Source organism: Siphateles boraxobius, unplaced genomic scaffold (assembly GCF_051911475.1).
Source record: "Siphateles boraxobius isolate OS27281-9 unplaced genomic scaffold, OSU_SipBor_1 8, whole genome shotgun sequence".
In the NCBI taxonomy this organism is placed as follows: domain Eukaryota; kingdom Metazoa; phylum Chordata; class Actinopteri; order Cypriniformes; family Leuciscidae; genus Siphateles; species Siphateles boraxobius.
The window spans coordinates 3,949,364-3,971,414 of NW_027509208.1; the positions used below are offsets into that span (position 1 = coordinate 3,949,364).

A 22,051-nucleotide genomic window follows, 5' to 3' on the forward strand; every position below is an offset into this window, starting at 1 on the left:
GACCTGCTGGTGGACTTTTTTTCCTAGTAGGAAATGGTAATAAGCACGTTTACGTGTGACGCAGAGGAGGAGGAGTCATTTGAACTAAAAATGGCGGCTGTGTTGCAGCAAATATTGGAGCGGTCGGAGATATCGAAACTCCAAAAAACTGTATTGACTAAATTAGAGAAGTACATTTCTGACCAGCAATGTGAAGTTGATTGTCTGAAGGCACAACAGGAGCAATATCGTGTGGATAGTGGTAAGGTTATGTTATTTTAATAGATGTGAACAGTTCATAACCACGAACGAAAAACTAATAAACGTGGCCTGGGTCTTATTATCTCTATTTAAACTTTGTTTTTCCCACTTGGACATATTGTTCTGCAAACTATATGTTGTGAATATATGTTAAACTTGTTAAATAGATTTAAGTCTTTTAGAAAATGTCTTCCGTTACTTTTATTACCGTCGACTTGTTTGTATGGCTGTTGATTCCTTCTGCTGTGTTATTGTTTCACATAGAACAACAATATTTTGACATCGAGAAGAAGTTCGCTGAGAGTCAGTCTCAGTTTGTGTCCCAGACCCAAGAGCATCAGATACTGAAACAAGGCTGTTGCAAACTTGGTAAGCAGGTGGTAATCAAATGCATCTTTTTTGGTAAAGAATACCAGACTTAACTTTGTATTTGTACTCGTCTTTTACAGAAGAAGAGCTGAAATCCTTACGAGAGTATAATAAGGAGCAAGCTTCTTCATACACGAAACTAGAATCACAACAGGTAACGAAAGATTGTGTAACAGAGAGAAGTCTGTGTATTCTTGCATTTTGGGATGTTGAAGAATAATGAAATTGTGCATTCTTTGTGCAGAATGAACTTTCTAAAGCCAAAGATGAGCTTGAGGCGGAAAAACGAGAGCTTGTGCGGACATTGGAAAGAAGATCCCAGGAGATGGAACAACAAAGTGGTATTTAATAAGCATTCTTTAATGAACATTTAAAAAAAAATTCACAGGTTAAGTACCGGTAGAAGGTTCATGTTTGGGATTGACAGGTTGTTTACATAACAAAATGTTGCGGTCAGATTTCTCTGTTGTGTTCACCAAGGCTGTATTTATTTGAAGAAAAAATACAGTGAAACAACATTATTTGTGAAATATTATTACAATAATTTAAGTATTATTTATGAGTTTTCATCAGTCATTAATCCCATCTTTAATGTCACATGATCCTTCAGAAATTCTAATATGCTGATTTGGAGCTCAAGAAAAAATCTTATTTTTATCTATGTTGAAAACAGTTGTGTTTTCAGGGAATACATGTTTTCAGAATTCTTTGAATAGAAGTTCAGAAGAACTGCATTTATTTTAAACACAAATGTATATGTGAAAAAAAAGTTCTGTACTGTTACTTTTGAACAAATGAATTTGTTCTCTCTGAACAGTATTGTACAATACACTAATTTTCTTCTTCTTTTTTTTTTTTTTTTTAGAGGACCTGAAACGTCTTAATGATAGATTGGTGGAAGTCAATGCAGAGAGGATGCAGCTTCAACTAAAACTTGATGGGTCCGAAGCCTCTGAGGTCTCAATCAAGGTAAGATTGAAAAAAATCTAACTGTTTTTATAGGAATGGATGGATCTAATACCTGGATCAGTTTTTGCACCAATAATGAATTTTTTGAAGATTTATCACACTAGCTAGTGCACTTGTAATTCACTGTTTTTACAACTATATTTGTCTGAATTCAAACGGTGTTGTCTTCTTTAGAAGAAGCTTATATGTTTATACCATGATTTTGATATGCTGTTTGTTTTACAGTATAAAGAGAAGCGAATGGAGCAGGAGAAAGATTTACTCCAGGGTCAAGTAACCTGGCTGAACACCGAGCTTAAGGCTAAAAGTGAAGAGCTGCTGTCTCTTTCCCGGCAGAGAGGCAATGAGATACTGGAGCTCCAATGCAACCTTAATAACAAGGAGGATGAGGTACTGTATAAGCCCTTTTATATATTGTTTTTATGTATTTTATGTTATCAGTAATCTTGTCGGATCTGCTTTGAAATGTTAAAGTTTTTAGTCTGTGTGCTAATCTCTCCATGCCTGTGTAGATCACCCACCTAAAAGATCAGGTGACCAGCCTGAAGTCATCCAACGATAACCTTCAGAGGCAAGCAGAGGAGATGATCACCAAGATGAGAGAGGTTAGACAATGTTATCCATCGCTGTAGTTATCAGCTAAATGGGGTTTTAGAGTTCTTCATAATCAATTGGGCATGTTGTACCTTTAGGCAAAAGAACAGCAAGCGAGTTTGGAGGAGAAGTTCAGTAATGAACTCAATGCCAATATCAAGCTCTCAAATTTGCATAAGGTAAGTTTTAATTGCTTGAGGAATTTAAGTGCATGATAAAAAAGAATGCCTGAATCGGAATAGCATGTTTTATCATTTTAAAATAAAATATAATTCTTTATGGCTAAGGAATTAATCTTTATTGCTTATTGCTATATTGCTAAGAATTACTGTTGTTTTTCTGTTGATGATTCACAGGGAGCTGCAGCTGATGCTGAGGCCAAGGGTGAGGAGCTCAGCAGAGCTGTTGAGGAACTTCACAAGCTGCTTAAAGAGGCTGGAGAGGGTAAGCTAATTTAATGGTCCTCATGGTTGTCGGCATGCATGTGGCATTTTCAGTTTTCTGACCAGTAAACTCATAATCAACAGGCCTACAACTCTTTTTTTGTAGATCCAGGAATTGTGAAATAGCATACTGTTTGGAGTCTGTACGATATTTAGTTTTTCTGAGAGAAATTAGTACTTCTATTCACCAAGGATGCATTAAATTGATTTCTGTCTCAAATATATGTTGTTCTTTGAATTTATGCATCACTGTTTCCACATAAATATTAAGCAGCGCAACGTGGATAAGCAGGTGTCAATATGGATAATAGAAAGAAATGTTTCTTGAGCACCAAATCAGAGCAAACAATTAGAATGTTTTCTGAAGGATCATGTGACAATAAAGACTGAATAATGGCTGCTGAAAATTCAGCCTTTTCAGGAATAAGTTATATATAAACAGTTATTTTATATTGCAATAATATTTCACAATATTACTATTTTTATTGCATTTTGATCAAATAAACGCAGCCTTGGTGAGCATAAGAGATTTCTTTCAAAAACATTTAAAAAAATCCTATTGACCCCAAACTTTTGAATGGAAGTGATCTTTTTTTTTATGGCAAATGGTAGTCTTTATTCTTTTGTGTCTTTATAATGCCCTGAATAGCGCACAAAGCTCTGGAAGTAAAGATGGCAGAGCTGGAGGGTCGTAAGGATAAGGAAATCGCTGAACTGAAAGAGAAAATAAACAGCCAGGAGAAAGAGCTGGAAAATGCAAATGAGCTGCTCTCAGACACCAAACACAGAGGTTAGCATCACCACTGTATTTCCTTGCCCTTTTTTTCATATTCATAAGGATTTTCATATATTCGACTTGAAAATAATGAACTATGTGAATTGCACAAATCTGAGAAAAAAATGGTTTGGGCGGAGAGAGTAGGCTGGTTATCATATGATGATTGAAAATGTTCATGCTTAATAAACTACAGAATGTTACAATTTCTAATATATTTATTTCATGCACGGATTGCTTCTGACAGAGCTGCACAAATTTGTGGTGCAATTTGCGGGACACCCTTAGCATAGCCAGGTTTCAAAGCCCCAAATGCGAGTAAAAATTGCCGTTGAATCAGTGTTACTTGGCAGTTGCTAGTAACTATAAATTGACAATGCATGGTTCGAGAATGTGATATGGCTTACGCCCGTTTCACACATTCTCCGTTTGCAGTGCGTATGCGGTGCGTTTTTTTTTACACACCCATGTTAACAGGTTAGAGCTTTCACACTGCACGCGGGTGCGGTCCAGCGATCCGTTCCAGGTGCGGTGCGTATACAGCAGTGCAGAGATCGTTTCCTCACCGAGTCTATTTTTGCTGTGCTGCACCGCACTGAATTAAAGTGGCAGCACATTGTTCACATTAAAACAGACATAGATTGATAAGAAACTGTATTAATTTCATCATATACGCATAATTACAGTTAACGTTTTTCTACAGTTACTAAATTAGAGAGTCAAGAAAAACAAAAAAGTATGATTATAGTCCCAAAAGTTGCAAAATGCCATCACATATGATTTTTCCCCCTCAAAAAATACATTATATATTTTGGGGTGGGGGGAACAATGTAAATTTTACATGTAAAACAAAGAATCACAATGATTAAAATTAATTTTCATACTGTTTCAATGTCTTAAATAATGTCAAAGTTAATTTTTGCATTTAAAATCAAAATTACTTAGCCATTTTTGATTTTGTGGCACACAGAAACTGCGGATCAGTAGCGCACTGCAAACGCAGCATATGTGAAAGCACTATAGCGCGTGCTGCTCCTGTACTGTATACGCACTGCAACACACACCGCATACGCACTGCAAACGGAGTATGTGTGAAACGGGCGTTAGTTCGATCCTCAAATCGTGACTTTTATGTAATTTTATAAATGTATAGTCTGACACGCTGTATGTTTCTGTTCATATTCAGTACTGTTCATTTGTTTCGATCCACAGTAATTGCTACTCTGCAAGTGTTGTGTGTTTGAGTCGCTAATAATGTGCATTTGGGAACACAACATGTGCCAACCCTCTTTGCAAATTTGTAATGAGAATCGTTTATAAATCTGTTGTCTCCCTGCGGTTTACAGCCAAAATAAAAGCTCAATGGTTAAATGTTTAAAAAAGCAAAGAAATTAAGTTTTCAGAAATCAGGTTTTTCTTTATTTTTGTCTTTAGCTAATCACATGCCTGCTACTTTAGCATGTAAAATTGTATTTTTAAATTTGTTGCTTTGCAAGCTTTCTAAAATTCTTTATTTTTGTTAATTCTGTTGTTAATTCTGACGCACTTTGAAGATTAAAAAAAAAAAATAATTAATTTTGCCATTCCAGGAACTGCTTCAATTCTTAATGAGGAGCATGTGACAACGATGTCCCCCACCGCAGCTGCAGTTGCTAAAATCAAACCAGGCATGAAACTCACAGAGGTGCTGACCTACATTCTGATTTTTGTGATGCCAAAGCAAAGTTCATATTCAGAAGTTATTAGCCCTTTTTAAATGTTAATATACATTCTCCTTTTTTTAGATATATACAGCATATGTAGAGACTCAAGAACAATTACAACGGGAGAAACTAGAGAACAAACGATTGCACAAGTACCTGGATGATATTGTGCAGGAGATGGAAGCAAAGGCACCCATCTTGAAAAGACAGAGAGAGGAGTACGAGCGGATGCAAAAGTCTGTTTCCAGTCTCTCTTCTAAACTAGAGCAAGCTGTCACGGTGAGAACAGAGGAGTCAGTTACTGCATGTCACACTGCCAATACATGCTGCCTAATGATCGCTTTGCACTTAGGAAACCAAATCTATAACTATTCTTGAATCTTTCAGGAGGTCCACCGCCTGCAGAAAGAAGCAGATGAAGGCAACAAACGTGCATCTGTGTTGGAGAGAGATAACCAGAGGTTTGAGGTGCAGCTGGCTGACATGGCTCAACAGGTAAAGTCTAATGGCACAGCTCAGACATCAATACCTTATGCGAGAGAAAGGATAACACAAGGTTACATTTGTTAACTACATTATTTAACGTGAACTAACAATGAACAATACTTCTACTGCATTTATTAAGCGTTCACTACTCATGTCGTTTCAAACCTGTAAGACTTTTGTTCATCTTCGAAACACAAAGATCTTTTTGATGAAGTCTAAGAGCTTTCTGTCCCTCCGTTGACAGCTATGCAACTAACACTCTAACTCTTCAAAAAGTTCATTGAGAGAAAATAAAACTGACCCATATGAATTGTGCGGTTTACTCGATTCTGATGATCGAGTCTCATCAGAAAATCTTGACTAAACCACTCAATTCATTTGGATTAATTTTACTATCTCTCTATTAAATTTTTTGAAGTATCAGTGTCAGTTGTGTATCTGTGAATGGAAGGACAGAAAGCTCTCAGACTTCATCAAAAATATCTTAATTTCTGTTCCGAAGGTGAACAAAACGCTTGCCGGTTTGGAATGACATGAGGGTGAGTAAATAATGACAGAATTTTCATTTTTGTGTGAACTATCCCTTTAATGTTAATTTCAACATTTACTAAAACATTTATCTGTTAAGTTGTGTTAACATTAGTTAATGCACTGTGAACTAACATGAATATAACTTTTTTTTATTAACTAACATTAAAAATGAACAATATATTTAATATATTTAAGAAATTCTTAACTTTTGTTAGTGTTAGTAAATGCATTAACTAATATTAAGAAATGAGACAATATTGTAAAGTGTAAAATCCTGTTGTTTTCACATCACTATCTCAGGTGCGGGTTCTCCTCATTGAGCTGGAGGAAGCACGTGGTAACCATGTGATGCGTGAGGAGGATGAGATGTGTTCAGCGGATGTAAGCAGCACTTCGGAGGTGATTTCTCAGCACCTGGTCACCTTCCGTGGCATTGAAGAACTGCAACAGCAGAACCAGCGACTCCTAGTGGCACTCAGAGACCTCAGTGAGGCAAAAGAGAAGGATGAGTTGGAGGTAGACACCATGAAGTAAGTGTGTGTGATGGAAGTGGATCTGTCAACCGTAAAATCTGATTAAATATCGATGGAGAAGGCATAATGCTGAGTGTGTGTTCAGACGGAGTGAGGTGGAGAAATATCTCGAGGATCTTCAACGTGAATTGGAGCAGCTGAAGGAAAAGAGAGCTCAGGACCTGCAGAAGGTTGACGCTGTTGCACGACAAAGGGACATGTTCCGCATGCTTCTGACCCAGGCCACTGGAGTCACCTTTCCACAGGGTAACTTTTTTAGTTTATTGATATGGGCAAATGAAAAGCAACACAATGTTGCATATATCGGCAGCGTAATCATTACATTATTTTTTGAATATTTGAGATAGTGCAAGATGCCTTAATGTGAAATTTTCACAATGATTAAATATACTTTTACTGTGACAGGTGCTGTTGCTGAGGAGCTTATTCTAACCTCCACTCCCCGCCGTTCTCCAGCTGTCACACCTACTTCAGGCACCCCCGCAGGACTGGTTGCCACAGCGATAGAATCCACTGAGTCAGTAGAGGCCAAGGCTGCACTGAAGCAGGTAGGTTATTTGAGTATAAAGTTAAAAAGAATGGCATTTATTTAAAAATATTTTTGTAACATTATAAATGTCTTTGTCACTTTATTAATTTAATGTATCTACAGATAATAAATTAATACTTTTTTCAGCAATTGTTTTTTCATTTAGTCTTTCTTTAATGTTCATTTTGACACGAATAGTTTAATCATATTTTTTGTGTTTGATCAGCTTCAGGAAATCTTTGTGGCCTATAAGAAGGAAAAAAATGAGTCTGAAAAGTCTCTGATTGAGCAAAGTGAGAAACTGCAGGATCAAGTAACTGAACTTCGCTCTGAAAACACCAAGATTTCCACACAGCTGGAGTTCACCTCCAAACGGTATCAAGTCATACAATCCTTTGGTCCTTATGTCCCCTCACCCTCCCCCACACAAAAATGTAGAAATGTAGTTGATTTGTCTTTGTGGTGTGTGTGTCAGGTATGAGATGCTCCAGGATAATGTGGAGGGATACCGTAAGGAGATTGCCTCTCTGAATGAGAAGACTCAGAAACAGGCTGCAGCAATTCAGCTGAGCGAACAGACCATACACACCCTCACCCAGGACCGGCGAGCAGCAACCGAGAAACTCACCATTGCTGAGGTATATTGTTGCACACTCAATCACAAGTTTCTCTGACGACTGTTAGTTCAGTCTAAAGTGAATCAATCATCTATGTCTCTGTTTCAGTCTGAAGCAGCGAACCTGCGTAAAGAGAGAGACATGCTGAAGATGGTGGAGATCAGACTGACCCAGGAGAAAGAGATCTTCCAGACCCAACAGCTGGGCCAGAACATGCTGCTGACCAACCTTAAATCAATACAGGTGACAAGTGCTTTTATGAATCATCTCAAACTGTGATATAGACAATCTGGGTCTCACAAAGGATGTTTTGAGCATATAGGAATTATTTTTGCAGGCAACTCTAGAGCGCTCTGAGACTGAGACCAGACAGCGGCTGACTGCTCAGATTGAGAAGCAGGAGCGAGAGATTGCTCAGCTCCAGAAAAGACTCGAGAATGAGGTGGAACAGAAGCACTTGCTGGCACGCAATCAAGACGTGAGGGAAACATCTTTTTCACTCTCTCTTCTCTCTTATTTCCCCATGATTGATATCTTGACTCATTTGCTTGTCTTTGACATTCTTATGCATTACAGATGCAACTGATGGATGCTAAGAAGAAGCTGGAAACACAAACAGCCCAGCACCACAGGATGAGAGAACAGTTTAGTTCTGCCCAACTTGAGCTTAACAACCTGAGGCTCCAGATCAGTTCAGGGGAGACCCGGCTGGTTTCCCCCACAGTACATACAGGTAAGAGACTGTGCTCATGATTAACATGGTATCAGAGCACTTCGTACATTTTATTTTTGCTTAGTTTACCTAACATTCCATAATGCTATGAAGAACAGAGCATTGTTGTTGAAAAAAAGACACCTTCTAAAGTAGTGCTGGGCGGTAAACCGGTGCAAACCGAAAACCGGTTTATATTTTCGTCACGATATTGATTTTGAATAAACCGCCATACCGGTGTATTTAATTATACAACGTTCGGAACGAAGGTTACGCTGCGCGACACTGTTTCAGACGGACCCTTTACAATGTTGCACTTCTAAGCAGCAACGAGTGAGGGTAAACAAACAGCAGTGGTCTGTTACGTTACATGGACGATGGATGCTGAGCGCATTATTGTAGCGCGAAAGTACATTAATATAATGCGCGAGCGCGAATCTCTCTGCTCGCGCGTGGAATATAATGTGCCGCGCTCTCAGATACACGCTGCTCTTGTTAAAATAGGTCTATTTTCTCTGGGCTCGCTCAGAGAATCCTGCACTTAAAACGTGTTCAGTGCAATCGCGAATATCTCCTCTTCCCCAGCTAACAATTTTAGGTTATAAGAACGTTTTCATAACGTTCCCATTAAGTTATAAAAACGTTAACGTTATTGCAGAATGTTCTAGGGACATTCAAAATGTCCAGTTTTTTAGACGTTGTATTAACGTTATTTCTTGGTTATAAGAACTTTATTCAAAAGGTTATTAGAACGTTGTATTAACGTTCTTGCTTGGTTATAAGAACATCATTCCAACGTCATTAGAACGTACAATTCTCCTGGAATATAAACGTTATTAACGTTATTTCCTGGTTATAAGAACGTTATTAGAACGTTAATAAATAACAATTTTAGGTTATACTGGGCTCTATTCTATTCTACAATATTCACTAATGACAGTAAAATAGACCATCCTAAGTCAATTTACTGCAGTAATTCCTCTCTCAACCAGTAGAAAATGCTTTGAACACCTGATTATGCATGAAAAAAAAAACGTCATAAACCGGAAAACCGGCATCATTTTGAAAAAAAACGTGATATAAATTTTTGGTCAAACCACCCAGCACTATTCTAAAGTACACCCATCCCTCCACAGGCTTGCAGGGTGGTGAGGGGGACATGGAGGCTCTGCGTGCCCAGCTGAAGCAGGCTGAGAACAAGGTAGAAGAGCTTGCAGAACGACTGCTGAACACTACTGCCAGTATGGAGCAGTACAAAGCCATTAGCCTTAACCTGGAGGAGTCCCTGGATAAAGAGAAACAGGTGGGTGTGAAATGATAAAAATCACTATGCTCTACTGTCTAATGTAACAGTTTACCTCCCATAAAAATAAAGACAATAAAAAACTGCCCATGGGACATTTTAAGAAATGATTAGGGTTAACTTTGATATTTTTGTTTGATTACTTTGTTAATTTGTCCTCTTTGTCTTTCCTCTTTTAGGTAACTGAGCAGGTGCGTTCATCTGTGGAAACCCAGATGGAGGCAGCTCAGGAGCAGTATAAACAACTGGAGCAGAAACTTCTGGAAATGGACAAGGTGAAGCAGAGCTTGCAGGAAGAGAAAAGTAAAGCTGTTGTTGCTGTGGAACAAGAGGTAATGAATTTCCACCTCTACTACTATCTGTTCACTTGGTCCTTAACCTTTCTGATTAAGGTCATAAGCTACACTGTTTTATTTCTAACCCAGTCCACTTACAGAATGTTATTCAAGGTATCTTGCACCAAATCAGTCATGATTTTTAATTGTGATGCAGTTCAGATGTTTTCAAACTGCGGTCTGGGGGTCTGCAAGGAAGTGCTAGGGGGTCCATAGAAAAATTTAGTAAAAAACAGTGTATAAATAAACGAATAAATACAAATTTTATTTAAATTATATCAAATATTAGCATAATAAATCTAACAGTAATATGAGTAGGTAAATGTAATTTTTTATATATATATATATATATATATATATATATATATATATATAATATTCAATTTTCAATATAATTTGGGAAATTGGTTCTGTATACATTAAATATATAGCTGCCTTTTAAATTTTAGGATGGCAGTCCCTCACATGAGGATGAATGTATTTGGATTTTCGTGGCATCCAAAAGATTAAAATACCCTGATGATGTACAGTAGTCAACATTTGAAGTGGATCAAAAAAGTTAATCAAAGTTGTCCTAAGACAAGAATGGGTATTGTTCAAAATTCATGTAGAAATTTGATGAGAGGTTTCAATCCACTTCAAATGTTAACTACTACTCTAGTTCACGGTCATTTTCCTGGTGGGCCAAGTCGATGAATGGGTGTTCATGTTTTGCATTCTGTGTTCATCTTCAATGTTCTAAGTGAATGATATTGTGTTTAGAGGCTGAATTTGACTTGTCTTAATCCTTTATCCCAGCTGAGCGAGCTGAGGAAGTCTATGAGCAGCCTGCAGGCAGAACACAAGAGTGTCCTGGAGAGAGCTTCTGTTGCTGCTGCACAGGAGCAGCAGGCCATCCTGGACAGTCAGCAGCAGGCTAAGATGGCAGCTGAGGCGCAGGATAAATATGAGAGGGAGATGTTGTTGCATGCGGCCGACGTGGAAGCACTGCAGGCTGCCAAAGCTCAGGCTCTGCAGGTGACTCTTCTCAGACAGCAGCTGGAGGAGAAAGTTCAGAGCACCAGCGCACAGCTGCTGGAGGCTCGTGTCTCCTGGGAGGAGCAAGAAAAGATTCTCAAGGTAAAGGAATGGCAAAAAAGCCTGTCATAGAAGTATTAATAGCATTTACTTATTTTATTTCTCTCTCCACATCAGGAGGAGCAGTGTAAGTTAGAGTCTCGCTGTGAAGATCTGCAGAGGCAGAACACACTCCTCCATGAGCAGATACAGACTCTGAGTGGACAGATGGCCAGTCAGCTGCAGCGAGCCGCCAATGAGAGTCCACTCAATGTCTCTCTGACTGAGGAGGGCAAGTCTCAGGATCAGCTCCTGGAAATACTCAGGTGAATGTCAGTCTTTTGAGCTATCCAAGGAATATCAGTAATTTTATTGTCAACCCTCTTCAATGCGAGTAAATCATTCACATATGTGACCAAATTTTGCCCCAGGTGGCTAAATGTCTGTCGTTAGCCATTGGCTGGTAAATTTACATTTTACAGTGATTAGGGATAAGTATAAGTTTAGAAAAGATAAATTTTTACTGTATTTAAAATGAGAAATATCTATTCCAAAAGTCTAGCGAATAAACAAATTACTAGCCAATGACAATTATTTTGCCAGTGTGTCCTTAAAGGGTTGATTGTGCAGAGAAAATGTTAAAAATAGATTAGATGGAGTAAAGTAGAAATGAGAAGAAAATGAATATTATTTCTCTTGCTTTCTCATTCATGGCAGTCTCTTTTTCTCCATTGGTTTGCAGGTTTGTGCGACGGGAGAAGGAGATCGCAGAGTCTCGGTTTGAGGTGGTCCAGGGGGAGAGTCTGAGGCACCGGCTGAGAGTGGAGCATCTGGAGAGAGAGCTGAAGGATGTTCAGGAGAGTCTAAATGCAGAGAGAGAGAGGATGCAGGTTGGCTTGGAGAACCAAGATGCATTCTATTTTATTGCTGATCAATTATACTAGTTAACTTTAGTCTTAGTTACCAGATCCCATAATGGGGATTTTTTTCCTTTTGCCTATGCCTGTTACTCAGCCTGTGTTTAATTGCCTAAAGGTGACCGCAAAGACTCTGTCCCAGCATGATGAGCTGATGAAGAAGACGGAGACCATGAATGTGCTAATGGAGACTAATAAGATGCTAAGGGAGGAGAAAGAGAAACTGGAGAAGGAGCTGCAGGATACTCAAGCCAAGGCAAAGCACCCTTATTAAAACGCATAACCAACAATTATATGTGTAAATGTAACAATGCAATTGATATAAATTATGTTGATTTCATAATGGTTTACAGGTGCGTAAACTGGAGTCGGACATCTTGCCTATGCAGGAGTCCAATGCAGAGCTCAGTGAGAAGAGTGGTATGCTACAGGCAGAGAAGAAGCTTCTGGAAGAAGACATCAAACGCTGGAAAGCTCGCACTCAGGTACGAATTTTTCGTTGTAATAGAAACTATGCATTTGTCATTGAAAATTATTGGGTGCTGATTATACTTTCTTGTGGTGTTTAGCACCTGGTAAGCCAGCAGAAAGACACTGACCCAGAGGAGTATAAGCGCATGCACTCTGAGAGGGAAGCACATCTCAAACGCATCCAGCAGCTTGTTGAGGAGACTAGCCGGTTCAAAGCTGAGGCTGCCAGGTTAGAGCAAAAATTCACAGGTTTAAAAAACGACTTTTTAATCTTGTCTTGCTGTATTTTTTTGCACGTCACATTTTCTTGCTCTTTGCAGGAGTGGTAGCTCTGTGACTATGCTGCAGTCTCAGGTTCAGAATCTAAGGGAAAACCTGGGGAAGGTGATGGTGGAGAGGGACAACCTGAAGAAAGACCAGGAGGCCAAAAATTTGGACATCCAGGAGAAACTAAAAACCATCACACAAGTTAAAAAGATTGGTCGACGGTATAAAACCCAGTATGAGGAGCTCAAGGTTGAATATGACAAGGTGAGACAGGGTTTATGACTTAAAGTGAAAATATGTGTTTGGAGTAGAAATATGATTCAATTGGTTTTGTGCAGTTGGTATCCGCAGCTGCATCTGCACCAGCCCAGGATCAGGAGGCACAACAGGCATCAGCTCAAGAACTTCAGGGCCTCAAAGAGTCCCTCAACCAATCAGAGAATAGGACAAGAGAACTGGAAGGCCATCTGGAGAATCTCAATAGAGTAAGTATTACTTTATCCCCCCCAATTCTATTATCCTTAAATAATATAAAATGTTTAATATAAAATAAATTAAATTTTACAAAACTAAACTTTTTTTTTTTCAGTGATTCATATTTATTACCTTTTCCCACCCTTTCTCTGACCCCCTCTCTGTTTACACTGGTTTTATATTATTTATTTACTTTTTTTTTTTTTTGTGATTCATATTTATTACCATTTCCCACCCTTTCTCTGAACCCTTTCTCTGTTTTGTAGTTTATCTCTCATGTGAAATAGTGTCGCTCCCATGTCCGTCATCGGTCTCTTTGAAATACCTGCATTACATTGTGATTAGATCTCAAAACAATCTGCAATGAAACGTACTGCACAACCTTTTAAGATCAGACTGAAATGATTAGGTACCTTTTTGAAAATATAATGCTCATAGAGTGAGATTTCTGTTGCCCTTTGCAGACTGTAGGTGAGCGGGAAGCAGAGGCACGCAGTGCACAGGATCAGGTCGCTCGCCTTCAGGGGGAGCTAATGCGTCTTAGACAGGAGCTTCAAGAGAAATCTTCTCAGGAGGACCGACTCAAACAGCAGCTGACTGACAAGGAGGAGAGGACCAAGAAGGCCATTGTAATGGCCAAGCAGAAGATCAGCCAGCTTAGTAGTAAGAATTGACCTTGTTTTAAAAGAGTGATTTTCTGTTTTAAATTGTTCCTGGTCGTTTGACATTGAATTGAATTTATTTATTTTTTATTAACTTTGTGTTCTACTTCCAGGTGTAAAGGGTCAGCTTCAGAAAGAAAATGAGGAGCTGAAGCAACAAAAAGAGGAATTGGAAGTACGAGTGAGTGCACTAAAGTCTCAGTACGAGGGGCGTCTGAACAGACAGGAAAGGGAGCTGCGAGACCTCCGTGAGCAGCAGGAGAGACATGGAGAACAGAGAGATGAACAACCAGAACAGGGCTCCAGCAAGGTAACACCACACGTTTGTGCAAATGTAAACCTATAGCTGAACAAGTTTACTTGTTAAAGTGTTTATGTAGATTTTCTTCTGTCTGCAGACCCAGGAACCTCAAAGGACAACAGAACAGCGACAGATCTCTCTCAAGTCCACACCAGTGGCAGAAAGAGGAAGGTACAGTATTTTTAGGGGGCATTACACATTAACCTGGACATTTTATTCATAGTTGCTGTCATGTTTTCAAAAATGGTTTCAGTCAAGCCACTCTTCACCCTCTTTATGTCCCTTTGATAGTGCAAGCACTTCAGAGCCTCCAACTGCTAACATAAAGCCCACACCACTGGCAGCGACCCCCAGCAAGCCTCCAGCCATCCCAGGAAACAAATCCACCCCAAGGGCCAGCATCAAACCTATGATCACTCCTGCCCCAGTGCCCACTCCTACACCCACTGCCACAGTCATGCCCACCACGCAGGTGGAGAGCCAAGAGCGTAAGTGTTAGGCTGTTTTGGACTAGGGTTGTGATAGTTTATGAAATTTGATTAAGTTAAACACAAACTGAAATAAATATTAAAACCAACTTATTTCAGCTAGTTGCCAAGGCAACATTTCAGATTTTTATTTAGTTTAAAATTTTTTTAAATGTTTAATATTTCAGATTTTTTATTTTTAGTTTGACTAAAAATTATAATAGTATGTCAATGATACTGAAATAACACTGAATTGTGTGAATACTGACTGTTTAAATACTAATTATAGTATTTATTGATGTTAAATTTAGATAATTTTTTTCAGTTTTCAATGTCATTTTGTGCTTTTATTTGTGTTATTTTAGTTTTAGTAATATTAGTTTTACATTTATTTAATATTTCTGCTTTATTTTTATAAGCTTTAGTTAACACTGTACAAATGAATTTTTTTCCTTGACCTTCCAGCCATGCAGTCATCTGAGAGCCCGCTAGAGCATATGACTGTCTATGGCAGTGCCAGCGGTTCAGTGCGGTCCACCAGCCCTAATGTTCAGACCAACCTGGCTCAACCTCTGCTGAATGTCCAACAGCAGAGCCAAGCCACTGCGTTCATTCAGCCCACTCAACAACAAACCCAACCCCCTGCTGAACCATCTAATCAGGAACCTCAAGCTGCTGTAATGCTCCCAACCTCACAGTTAGACAGGCCTCTTTCTACATCCTCGGGGCTGTGGAGTGCCCCCGCTAGCACAAGCAGTGCCAGTGCAGGTAATGTCAATTATAAACTCAACCAGATTAGCTGAACTCTTTTGTCATGGAACTTCAATCTACAGATGAGCTCTTTGTCCTGTAGTGTCCGCGTCTCCTAATAGTGCCTTGAGCAAACGCGCCCGTGAAGAGGAACAAGAGGGCATGTCTGCTGACACCCAGTCCCAGGATGAGCCCAGTGACTCTCCCATTTGCAAGAGGGTCCGCATTCATAGGGTGGAGGTGAGGTTTATAACTAAGTGTATTATATTATGCCAACCAGGTGCCATGTAACATAAAACAACATAAAATATGCACTGCAGGAAGAGGTGTTGGCTGAGGACAGCACTGAGGCTGAAAGCGTTGTACCGGGTGACAACCAGGAGGCTCCTGACGCTGGACAGGTAATAACAGAAGGATGTGTGTAGAACTTTGTGTTTTTTTATTCAGACAGAGTAGAATTGTGAAACCAATAGAAATTGGTGTTTCATATGCATGTCTGTGTGAAGGAGTTGGAGAGCTACTCTACTTTGGAGATGATGGATGAGGAACAAGATGAGGAACCAGGACCATCTCAGTCTGTGCCTGGAGATCAACTACTGCCTCATTCCTCTGACACCCATCGAATCACGGATGAGCACGATCACCACGTCATAGTCATTGTTAGTGACACAGATACTGAGGGAGACCACGAAGATGAATCGGAGGAGGAGGAAGAGGAAGAGGAGGAAGAAGAGCAGGTTTGTAGTTGCACCGGTGCTGAAATTCAGTGATGTTTGATCCTGTTATATTAACAGTTTTTACCCACCTTAGGATTATGAGGAGGAGGATGAGGAGGAGGAAGAGGATGATGATGAGGAGGATGGAGGGATTGGGGAAGAGGGAGAAGAGAGCAACGAAGAGAGCGGCAGCAGAGATGACAATGAGGTCTACGAGGGAGACGACACAGAGGTACAAAGCAGAGATGAGAATTCCAGCACCAATCAGAATTCAGTTGAGAATATCAATTCCTGATTTTAACTTGAGGTAGCAAACATTATGCAGAATTGTAATATAAATTTTAAAAAGTAGTATTAAAATCAAAAGAATTTCAAAGAAACATCTGTAAGTGTAGTTTTATTAATACATTGTATTTTTCAGTCTGAATTACCTATATAGCATATGTTGTATGTATCATGCATAGAAACCGACAACCAAAGCTTGTTAACTGACACGATTGTTAAATTAGAATTAAATAAATTCAGGATGGATAAGTGTCTGTGACCCATTAAAAATTTAAAAATTTGTTTTCCAGGGGTTTAGTTTTACATGCACAAATAGCAGCATAAACAACAGAACGTGAGGATTCATCGTCACATCACGCACCTGCAGCGCTTCTGTGAACGGAGAAAAACAGAATAAAATCATATATATATATAAAATGAATAAATGCGCAACATATGTCGCTTAAAAAATTTACAGATTAACAAAACAAAAGAAAAACTGCGACAAGTAGTATATGCCAAGTTTCTGTTGATTTTTGTGACTCGCACCAAAAACAAGTTCCACGGAAAGGAAACCGAGAAAGCAGCATCCTGTTTGTTTTCTTTATTTTACAAAAGCACAATGTTTTGTTTATATTGTGAGTGTACACAAATAAAAGTAGACTCTTTACAATTTGTCTTACTCTTATCTGTATGACCACAATGATTCCGCTGATATAAGGAAACATTTCAAGAGATCACGCTGACTCCTCGTGCACACACACCACATAGCAGTTCTAGCATTGCTAACTTGATATCGCAGCCTGTTCATTTTCAACATAAAATAACATTTTGCACAGCTCAATTTAAATAGTCTGTAGTAAAATATGTGGCGTTCAGCGTGAACACCGCCCCACTGTGGTGTTAAGCCAAGCACATTTTTGCGCATGTGTAGGATGATATTTAATGTTAATATTGGATATTGGAAGTACAAAGCCATAATAAATATTAGTTTAGCATCCCAATACATTGCGAATGGGAGAGGTAGGACGGTTTTCAGTTTCACTTAAAGGGTAAGTTCGGCGTTTTACAAGTAAAGCCCTGTTTTAAGATCGTTTCTGATGAAATCGAGCGGTTAAGATTAAAATTTGGACAAATGCTGCTGTCCCGAGAATTTTAGGTTTTTGTGTTAGCACCCCCCCACCTATACAATGGTTTCATAGGGGCACTGGAACAATCATTCATATAAACGCATTAAACTTTAGTTTACAAAGACCTGAAACTCACCGAGTGGTCTGGGGTGTTCACTGATATGCTCACGCAAAAATCGCTGCAAAAGATGCTTTCCAACAGGTTTTATTGTAGTTTTTGTCCAACTCCATTGACTTGTATTGGATGTTCAGTGCGGTACGGTATTACTCCGCCGCCGGAGACGGAAATGGGGTTGTTTTTATTCTTTCTGTAGTCTTTATGCAGTCGCGGTATCGTAAGGTACACTATCCAAACATTGGCAAAGGTGCATTATCGCCACCAACTGAGGTTTTGAGGCGTTTGGAAAAATAGGTCCACAGTTTTACAACGAATAGTAAAACACCTGTTGGAAAGCATCTTTTGCAGCGATTTTTGCGTGAGCATATCAGTGAACACCCCAGACCACTCGGTGAGTTTCACGTCTTTGTAAACTAAAGTTTAATGCGTTTATATGAATGATTGTTCCAGTGCCCCTATGAAACCATTGTATAGATGGGGGGGTGCTAACACAAAAACCTAAAATTCTCGGGACAGCAGCATGTGTCCAAATTTTAATCTTAACCATTCGATTTCATCAGAAACGATCTTAAAACAGGGCTTTACTTGTAAAACGCCGAACTTACCCTTTAAATTAATTTGTTTTGGCTCAACGTTTATATAGATTCTTTTATTGTTCATTCTTGTTCTGTTTTAAAAGATTTATGTGGAGTAAGGGGAACTAAAATAGCCTATAGCTATGTTTATACAGGGTTCCTACTAAGTTTGGAAAAGTATGGAATTGAGTAATTTCAAGGTCTGGATAAGTATGGAACAATTGCAAGACTATTGCCCCTATTCAGTTTTCTAAAATGTAAAATTAAGTATTTCTGAAAAATAAATGTATTATGCAAGCAGAGTCATGGCAAAAGTTGAGTGATCGTTTTGCGATTGTCGAACAACAAAATTAATTTAAGGCACATGTTTTCATTGAGACATTGTTTGTCTCAAGGAAGTCTGTTTTGAACTTCACTAAACGAATGTGTATGTGGCCCTCATACCAGCAACAAAGGAGCAAAGGATCATCTAAATCAGACTATACGTTGCTGTTGGTGATCAATGTCACACTAATTTGTGTCAGATATGAATATGCAAGATATAAAATTTCACTAATGTTATCACCTTTGCGAAAACCAATGAGAGAAAAAAAGAGAATCTAAATATTTACATGTGACTACTATATACCAAACATAATTCTGTAAAGCATTTGTTAATTGTGGTCTCAAAAAATATACAGATAGGTTTGGAAATTGGAAGAGTATGGAGTTTTGAACTGGAAAATGTGTAGGATTCCTGTTTGTTGGCTTTTTTTACTGGTAGACCCCTATACATTTCTGAATGTAATAACAGAATGCGATTTATACGTAACTTATGTTGGGGTTTTTTTCTCTCTTGAAAACTATGTTTTGTGTATCATATTTTTTAACCATGTAGCAAATCTTGAAAAATTACTTTTTAAACAGCTTAACCGATTGTGAATCGGTCAAATTTCTTACTGTTGATTAACCAGTTAATTATGAGCATCCCTAAAATGTACTAAATCCTGATAAACATTAGATATTATTAATCAAATTGGTTATTAGTTTTAGTTTTAATTTAAATTTTTTAAGTCTCTTATGCTCAACAAGGCTGCATTTATTTGATCAGAAATACAGCAAAATTGTCAGTATTGTGAAATTACAATTTTTAAAACAAATTCTGTTTAATATATTGTAAAATGTAGTTTACTCATGTAATGCAAAAAATTTCAGGATCATTACTCCAGTCTCGCATGATCCTTCAGAAAGCATTCTAATATGATGATTTGGTGTTCAATATCATTTCTTCTTTTCATTTGCTGCTTAATTTGTGAAAACAGCATTTATTTGAAAGGGAAATCTTTTGTTGCATTATAAATGTCTTTACTGTCACTTTTGATCAATTGAATACATTCTTGCTGAATTAAAGTGCTAATTTCTTTCCAAAAAAACAAGTCACCCCAAACTTTTTAAGGGTAGTGTATATCTCTAAATGAATTAGTTGAGGGGGAAAAATCTACTTATCAGTTGGAAAATTGGAATAATTAGTCTAAAATTATCTTTCATGTTTTTTTGTTTTTGTGGCGGATATCTATGAATTGATGTTCAGTTAATTCCTCTTCCCATTAACCAACCCTAGTACACACAATTGGTTTTTGTGCAGCATAAACTTGGGCTTAACATCAGAGAGGTGTGTATAAGTTAGCTCATGCCATTTTAGTGCTCCAACCGTAACATGTCATTATGCACTGTGTGTGTGCGTGTGTGTAGCTGGCACAACAGGCTCAGTTTGACTGCGCACCCTTTAATGCTAATAAAAATATTTCAACCCATTCTGCAAAATATAGCTTGGGACAAACGTTCTTTGTGTATGTTGAATCAAAATGTAATGCTCAGGAAATTAACTAGAAATGTTCTTCCTGCTATTTCTTCCTCCCCCACTACCCTTCACACGATCCTTTCAAAGGGCCCTGATCCCACAGATCCAGGCACTGAGACAGAGGAAAGTCTTGGAGCGACAGACTCCACCCAACGCATGGCAGATTCCCAGAGCTGTAAGTCAGCATGACTGTGACCTAACCATCTGAAAGGATCTTTTCCATGCAATTACATTGAATGGGATTGAGGCTTTCAAGCTTCAGGAAGTCAGTTGTTGGTGTTTTGAAAGCGCCTTCTCTTTTCCTTTCATCTATATGTGACGTCTCAGTTGAAACGAGCACATTGGATGTGTTTGATACACCTGTCACCAGCTCTGCCCCTCGACCTCCACAATCACCCAGGAGACCTCAACATCCTCTGCCACCTCGACTTAACATCTTGGCCCAACCTGCTCAGGAGTTGGGGCCTCCTGCTCAAGTCCAGGTGTGTATAAGAGTGTGTACTGCATGGAGTAGCCTGAGGAACTGTTGTTAGGCATTGCCTGGAGTGTGCGTTGAAAAAAATAACTTGCATGTGTCTGCAGCGTCTCCCAGTTCGTCGGCAGTCAGTGGGACGAGGCCTTCAGCTTACCTCTGGAATGGCCAGTAGTGCAGTGAGTCGCCTTTTAGGTCTTGGTTTGCACCTGAGCTTTGAATGCTTGCCGTTAAATCCCAGTGTCATTGTTTTCCTCTGTTTCACATCAACAGCATTTCTTTGAGGATGACGACAGAATGGTTCCCAGCACCCCTACACTCATTCCTCCGCGTTCGGATGGATTTGCTGAAGCAATCCAGTGCGTTTCCTTGTTTTTACACTTTGCTATGCTCGTTTGATTCTTGCAACATGACTGATTTCTTTTCTGCTGTTGTACTAAGTTCTCCACAGGTCGCAGGCGTATCACGATTCCGATTCGGTCCTTCAGATGACCTCCCACAGACCAGCTCCTCTCACTCAGACCTGGTCCAGCTGCCCTCACAAGGTTGCATGTATTACCTTATGTTTTTGAATCTGAAAGAACTATTCATTGACTGCTTTTTCTGTCAAATATTGGTTAGTTTTTTTATGGTGTCTTCTGTGTTTTGCAGGTTTAGGCATTTATGATAATTCTGTTTTCCTTGGAGCTCATGAGGAGGAGTCAGGGGGCCGCAGTGTGCCCACAACCCCACTACAGATCGCTGCTCCTGGTATGTACAAAATCACGCATCCTTTTTGGGTTCTTATGATATCTGCAGCATTGTGACAACTCTTTAATTGAAATCAATGTTCAAAATAGGGGTTGCCTGATATGTTTTTTTTAACTGATGGTGATTATCTAGGAAACAAAGTATTCCCTTTGCAATAATGATGTTTACACTACTGTTCAGTTTTTTTTCTCTTTTTTTTAAAAAAGAAATTGATACTTTTATTTAGCAAGGATGCATTAAATTGTATTCTTATAAATGCTTTTTTTTTTAACTTTCCATTTATCAAAGAATTCTGAAAGTATCAGTTTTCAAAACAATATTAAGCAGCAAGTGCACCAAATCAGCATATTACAATGATTTCTTTAGGATCATGTGACACTGAGGACTGGAGTAATGATGCTTTGCCATCACAGGAATCAAAATGTTATTTTAAATTGTAATATTTCACAGTATTATTTGTTGTATTTAATTTGTACTGTATTTTTGATCAAATAATGCAGCCCTGATAAGCATAAGAGACTTCTTTCAGAAACGTGTATGTAAACATTTGAATATATACACAGATCTAAATGTAAGATCTCTTGGAAATTTCCTATTTGGAAAAGTGCAGGATTATGCAACGGCCACTTTTGTTGCACTTTCCAAAATTGATGACACAAACCATTTCAAGATAATTTCAATA

The 22,051-nt window shown here is 38.7% G+C and overlaps 1 protein-coding gene across 2 annotated transcripts in view; it reads left to right on the top strand.

Annotated features, from left to right (window-relative positions):
* tprb (translocated promoter region b, nuclear basket protein) overlaps window positions 1–22,051 on the top strand; it is a 23,065-nt gene continuing 1,014 nt past the window's right edge. The window contains exons 1-46 of one of the 2 annotated variants that reach the window (XM_077219709.1): window positions 2–241; window positions 505–609; window positions 690–763; window positions 854–950; window positions 1,475–1,578; window positions 1,804–1,968; window positions 2,091–2,183; window positions 2,271–2,351; window positions 2,529–2,616; window positions 3,265–3,405; window positions 4,980–5,074; window positions 5,175–5,372; window positions 5,481–5,588; window positions 6,411–6,640; window positions 6,729–6,889; window positions 7,049–7,191; window positions 7,399–7,547; window positions 7,648–7,810; window positions 7,898–8,032; window positions 8,127–8,267; window positions 8,366–8,522; window positions 9,638–9,804; window positions 9,984–10,136; window positions 10,938–11,258; window positions 11,334–11,521; window positions 11,938–12,085; window positions 12,231–12,368; window positions 12,466–12,597; window positions 12,682–12,812; window positions 12,904–13,114; window positions 13,189–13,335; window positions 13,789–13,987; window positions 14,100–14,296; window positions 14,385–14,458; window positions 14,579–14,775; window positions 15,220–15,522; window positions 15,608–15,744; window positions 15,825–15,905; window positions 16,011–16,241; window positions 16,315–16,452; window positions 20,235–20,322; window positions 20,475–20,629; window positions 20,730–20,798; window positions 20,893–20,978; window positions 21,061–21,164; window positions 21,271–21,369. In XM_077219709.1, the coding sequence (XP_077075824.1) occupies window positions 34–241; window positions 505–609; window positions 690–763; window positions 854–950; window positions 1,475–1,578; window positions 1,804–1,968; window positions 2,091–2,183; window positions 2,271–2,351; window positions 2,529–2,616; window positions 3,265–3,405; window positions 4,980–5,074; window positions 5,175–5,372; window positions 5,481–5,588; window positions 6,411–6,640; window positions 6,729–6,889; window positions 7,049–7,191; window positions 7,399–7,547; window positions 7,648–7,810; window positions 7,898–8,032; window positions 8,127–8,267; window positions 8,366–8,522; window positions 9,638–9,804; window positions 9,984–10,136; window positions 10,938–11,258; window positions 11,334–11,521; window positions 11,938–12,085; window positions 12,231–12,368; window positions 12,466–12,597; window positions 12,682–12,812; window positions 12,904–13,114; window positions 13,189–13,335; window positions 13,789–13,987; window positions 14,100–14,296; window positions 14,385–14,458; window positions 14,579–14,775; window positions 15,220–15,522; window positions 15,608–15,744; window positions 15,825–15,905; window positions 16,011–16,241; window positions 16,315–16,452; window positions 20,235–20,322; window positions 20,475–20,629; window positions 20,730–20,798; window positions 20,893–20,978; window positions 21,061–21,164; window positions 21,271–21,369 (6,730 nt within the window). In that variant the 5' untranslated portion in view covers window positions 2–33. Of the gene's footprint in view, window positions 242–504; window positions 610–689; window positions 764–853; window positions 951–1,474; window positions 1,579–1,803; window positions 1,969–2,090; window positions 2,184–2,270; window positions 2,352–2,528; window positions 2,617–3,264; window positions 3,406–4,979; window positions 5,075–5,174; window positions 5,373–5,480; window positions 5,589–6,410; window positions 6,641–6,728; window positions 6,890–7,048; window positions 7,192–7,398; window positions 7,548–7,647; window positions 7,811–7,897; window positions 8,033–8,126; window positions 8,268–8,365; window positions 8,523–9,637; window positions 9,805–9,983; window positions 10,137–10,937; window positions 11,259–11,333; window positions 11,522–11,937; window positions 12,086–12,230; window positions 12,369–12,465; window positions 12,598–12,681; window positions 12,813–12,903; window positions 13,115–13,188; window positions 13,336–13,788; window positions 13,988–14,099; window positions 14,297–14,384; window positions 14,459–14,578; window positions 14,776–15,219; window positions 15,523–15,607; window positions 15,745–15,824; window positions 15,906–16,010; window positions 16,242–16,314; window positions 16,453–16,795; window positions 17,158–20,234; window positions 20,323–20,474; window positions 20,630–20,729; window positions 20,799–20,892; window positions 20,979–21,060; window positions 21,165–21,270; window positions 21,370–22,051 lie in introns of those variants that run through there. The other variant, XM_077219710.1, reaches the window with a different exon arrangement.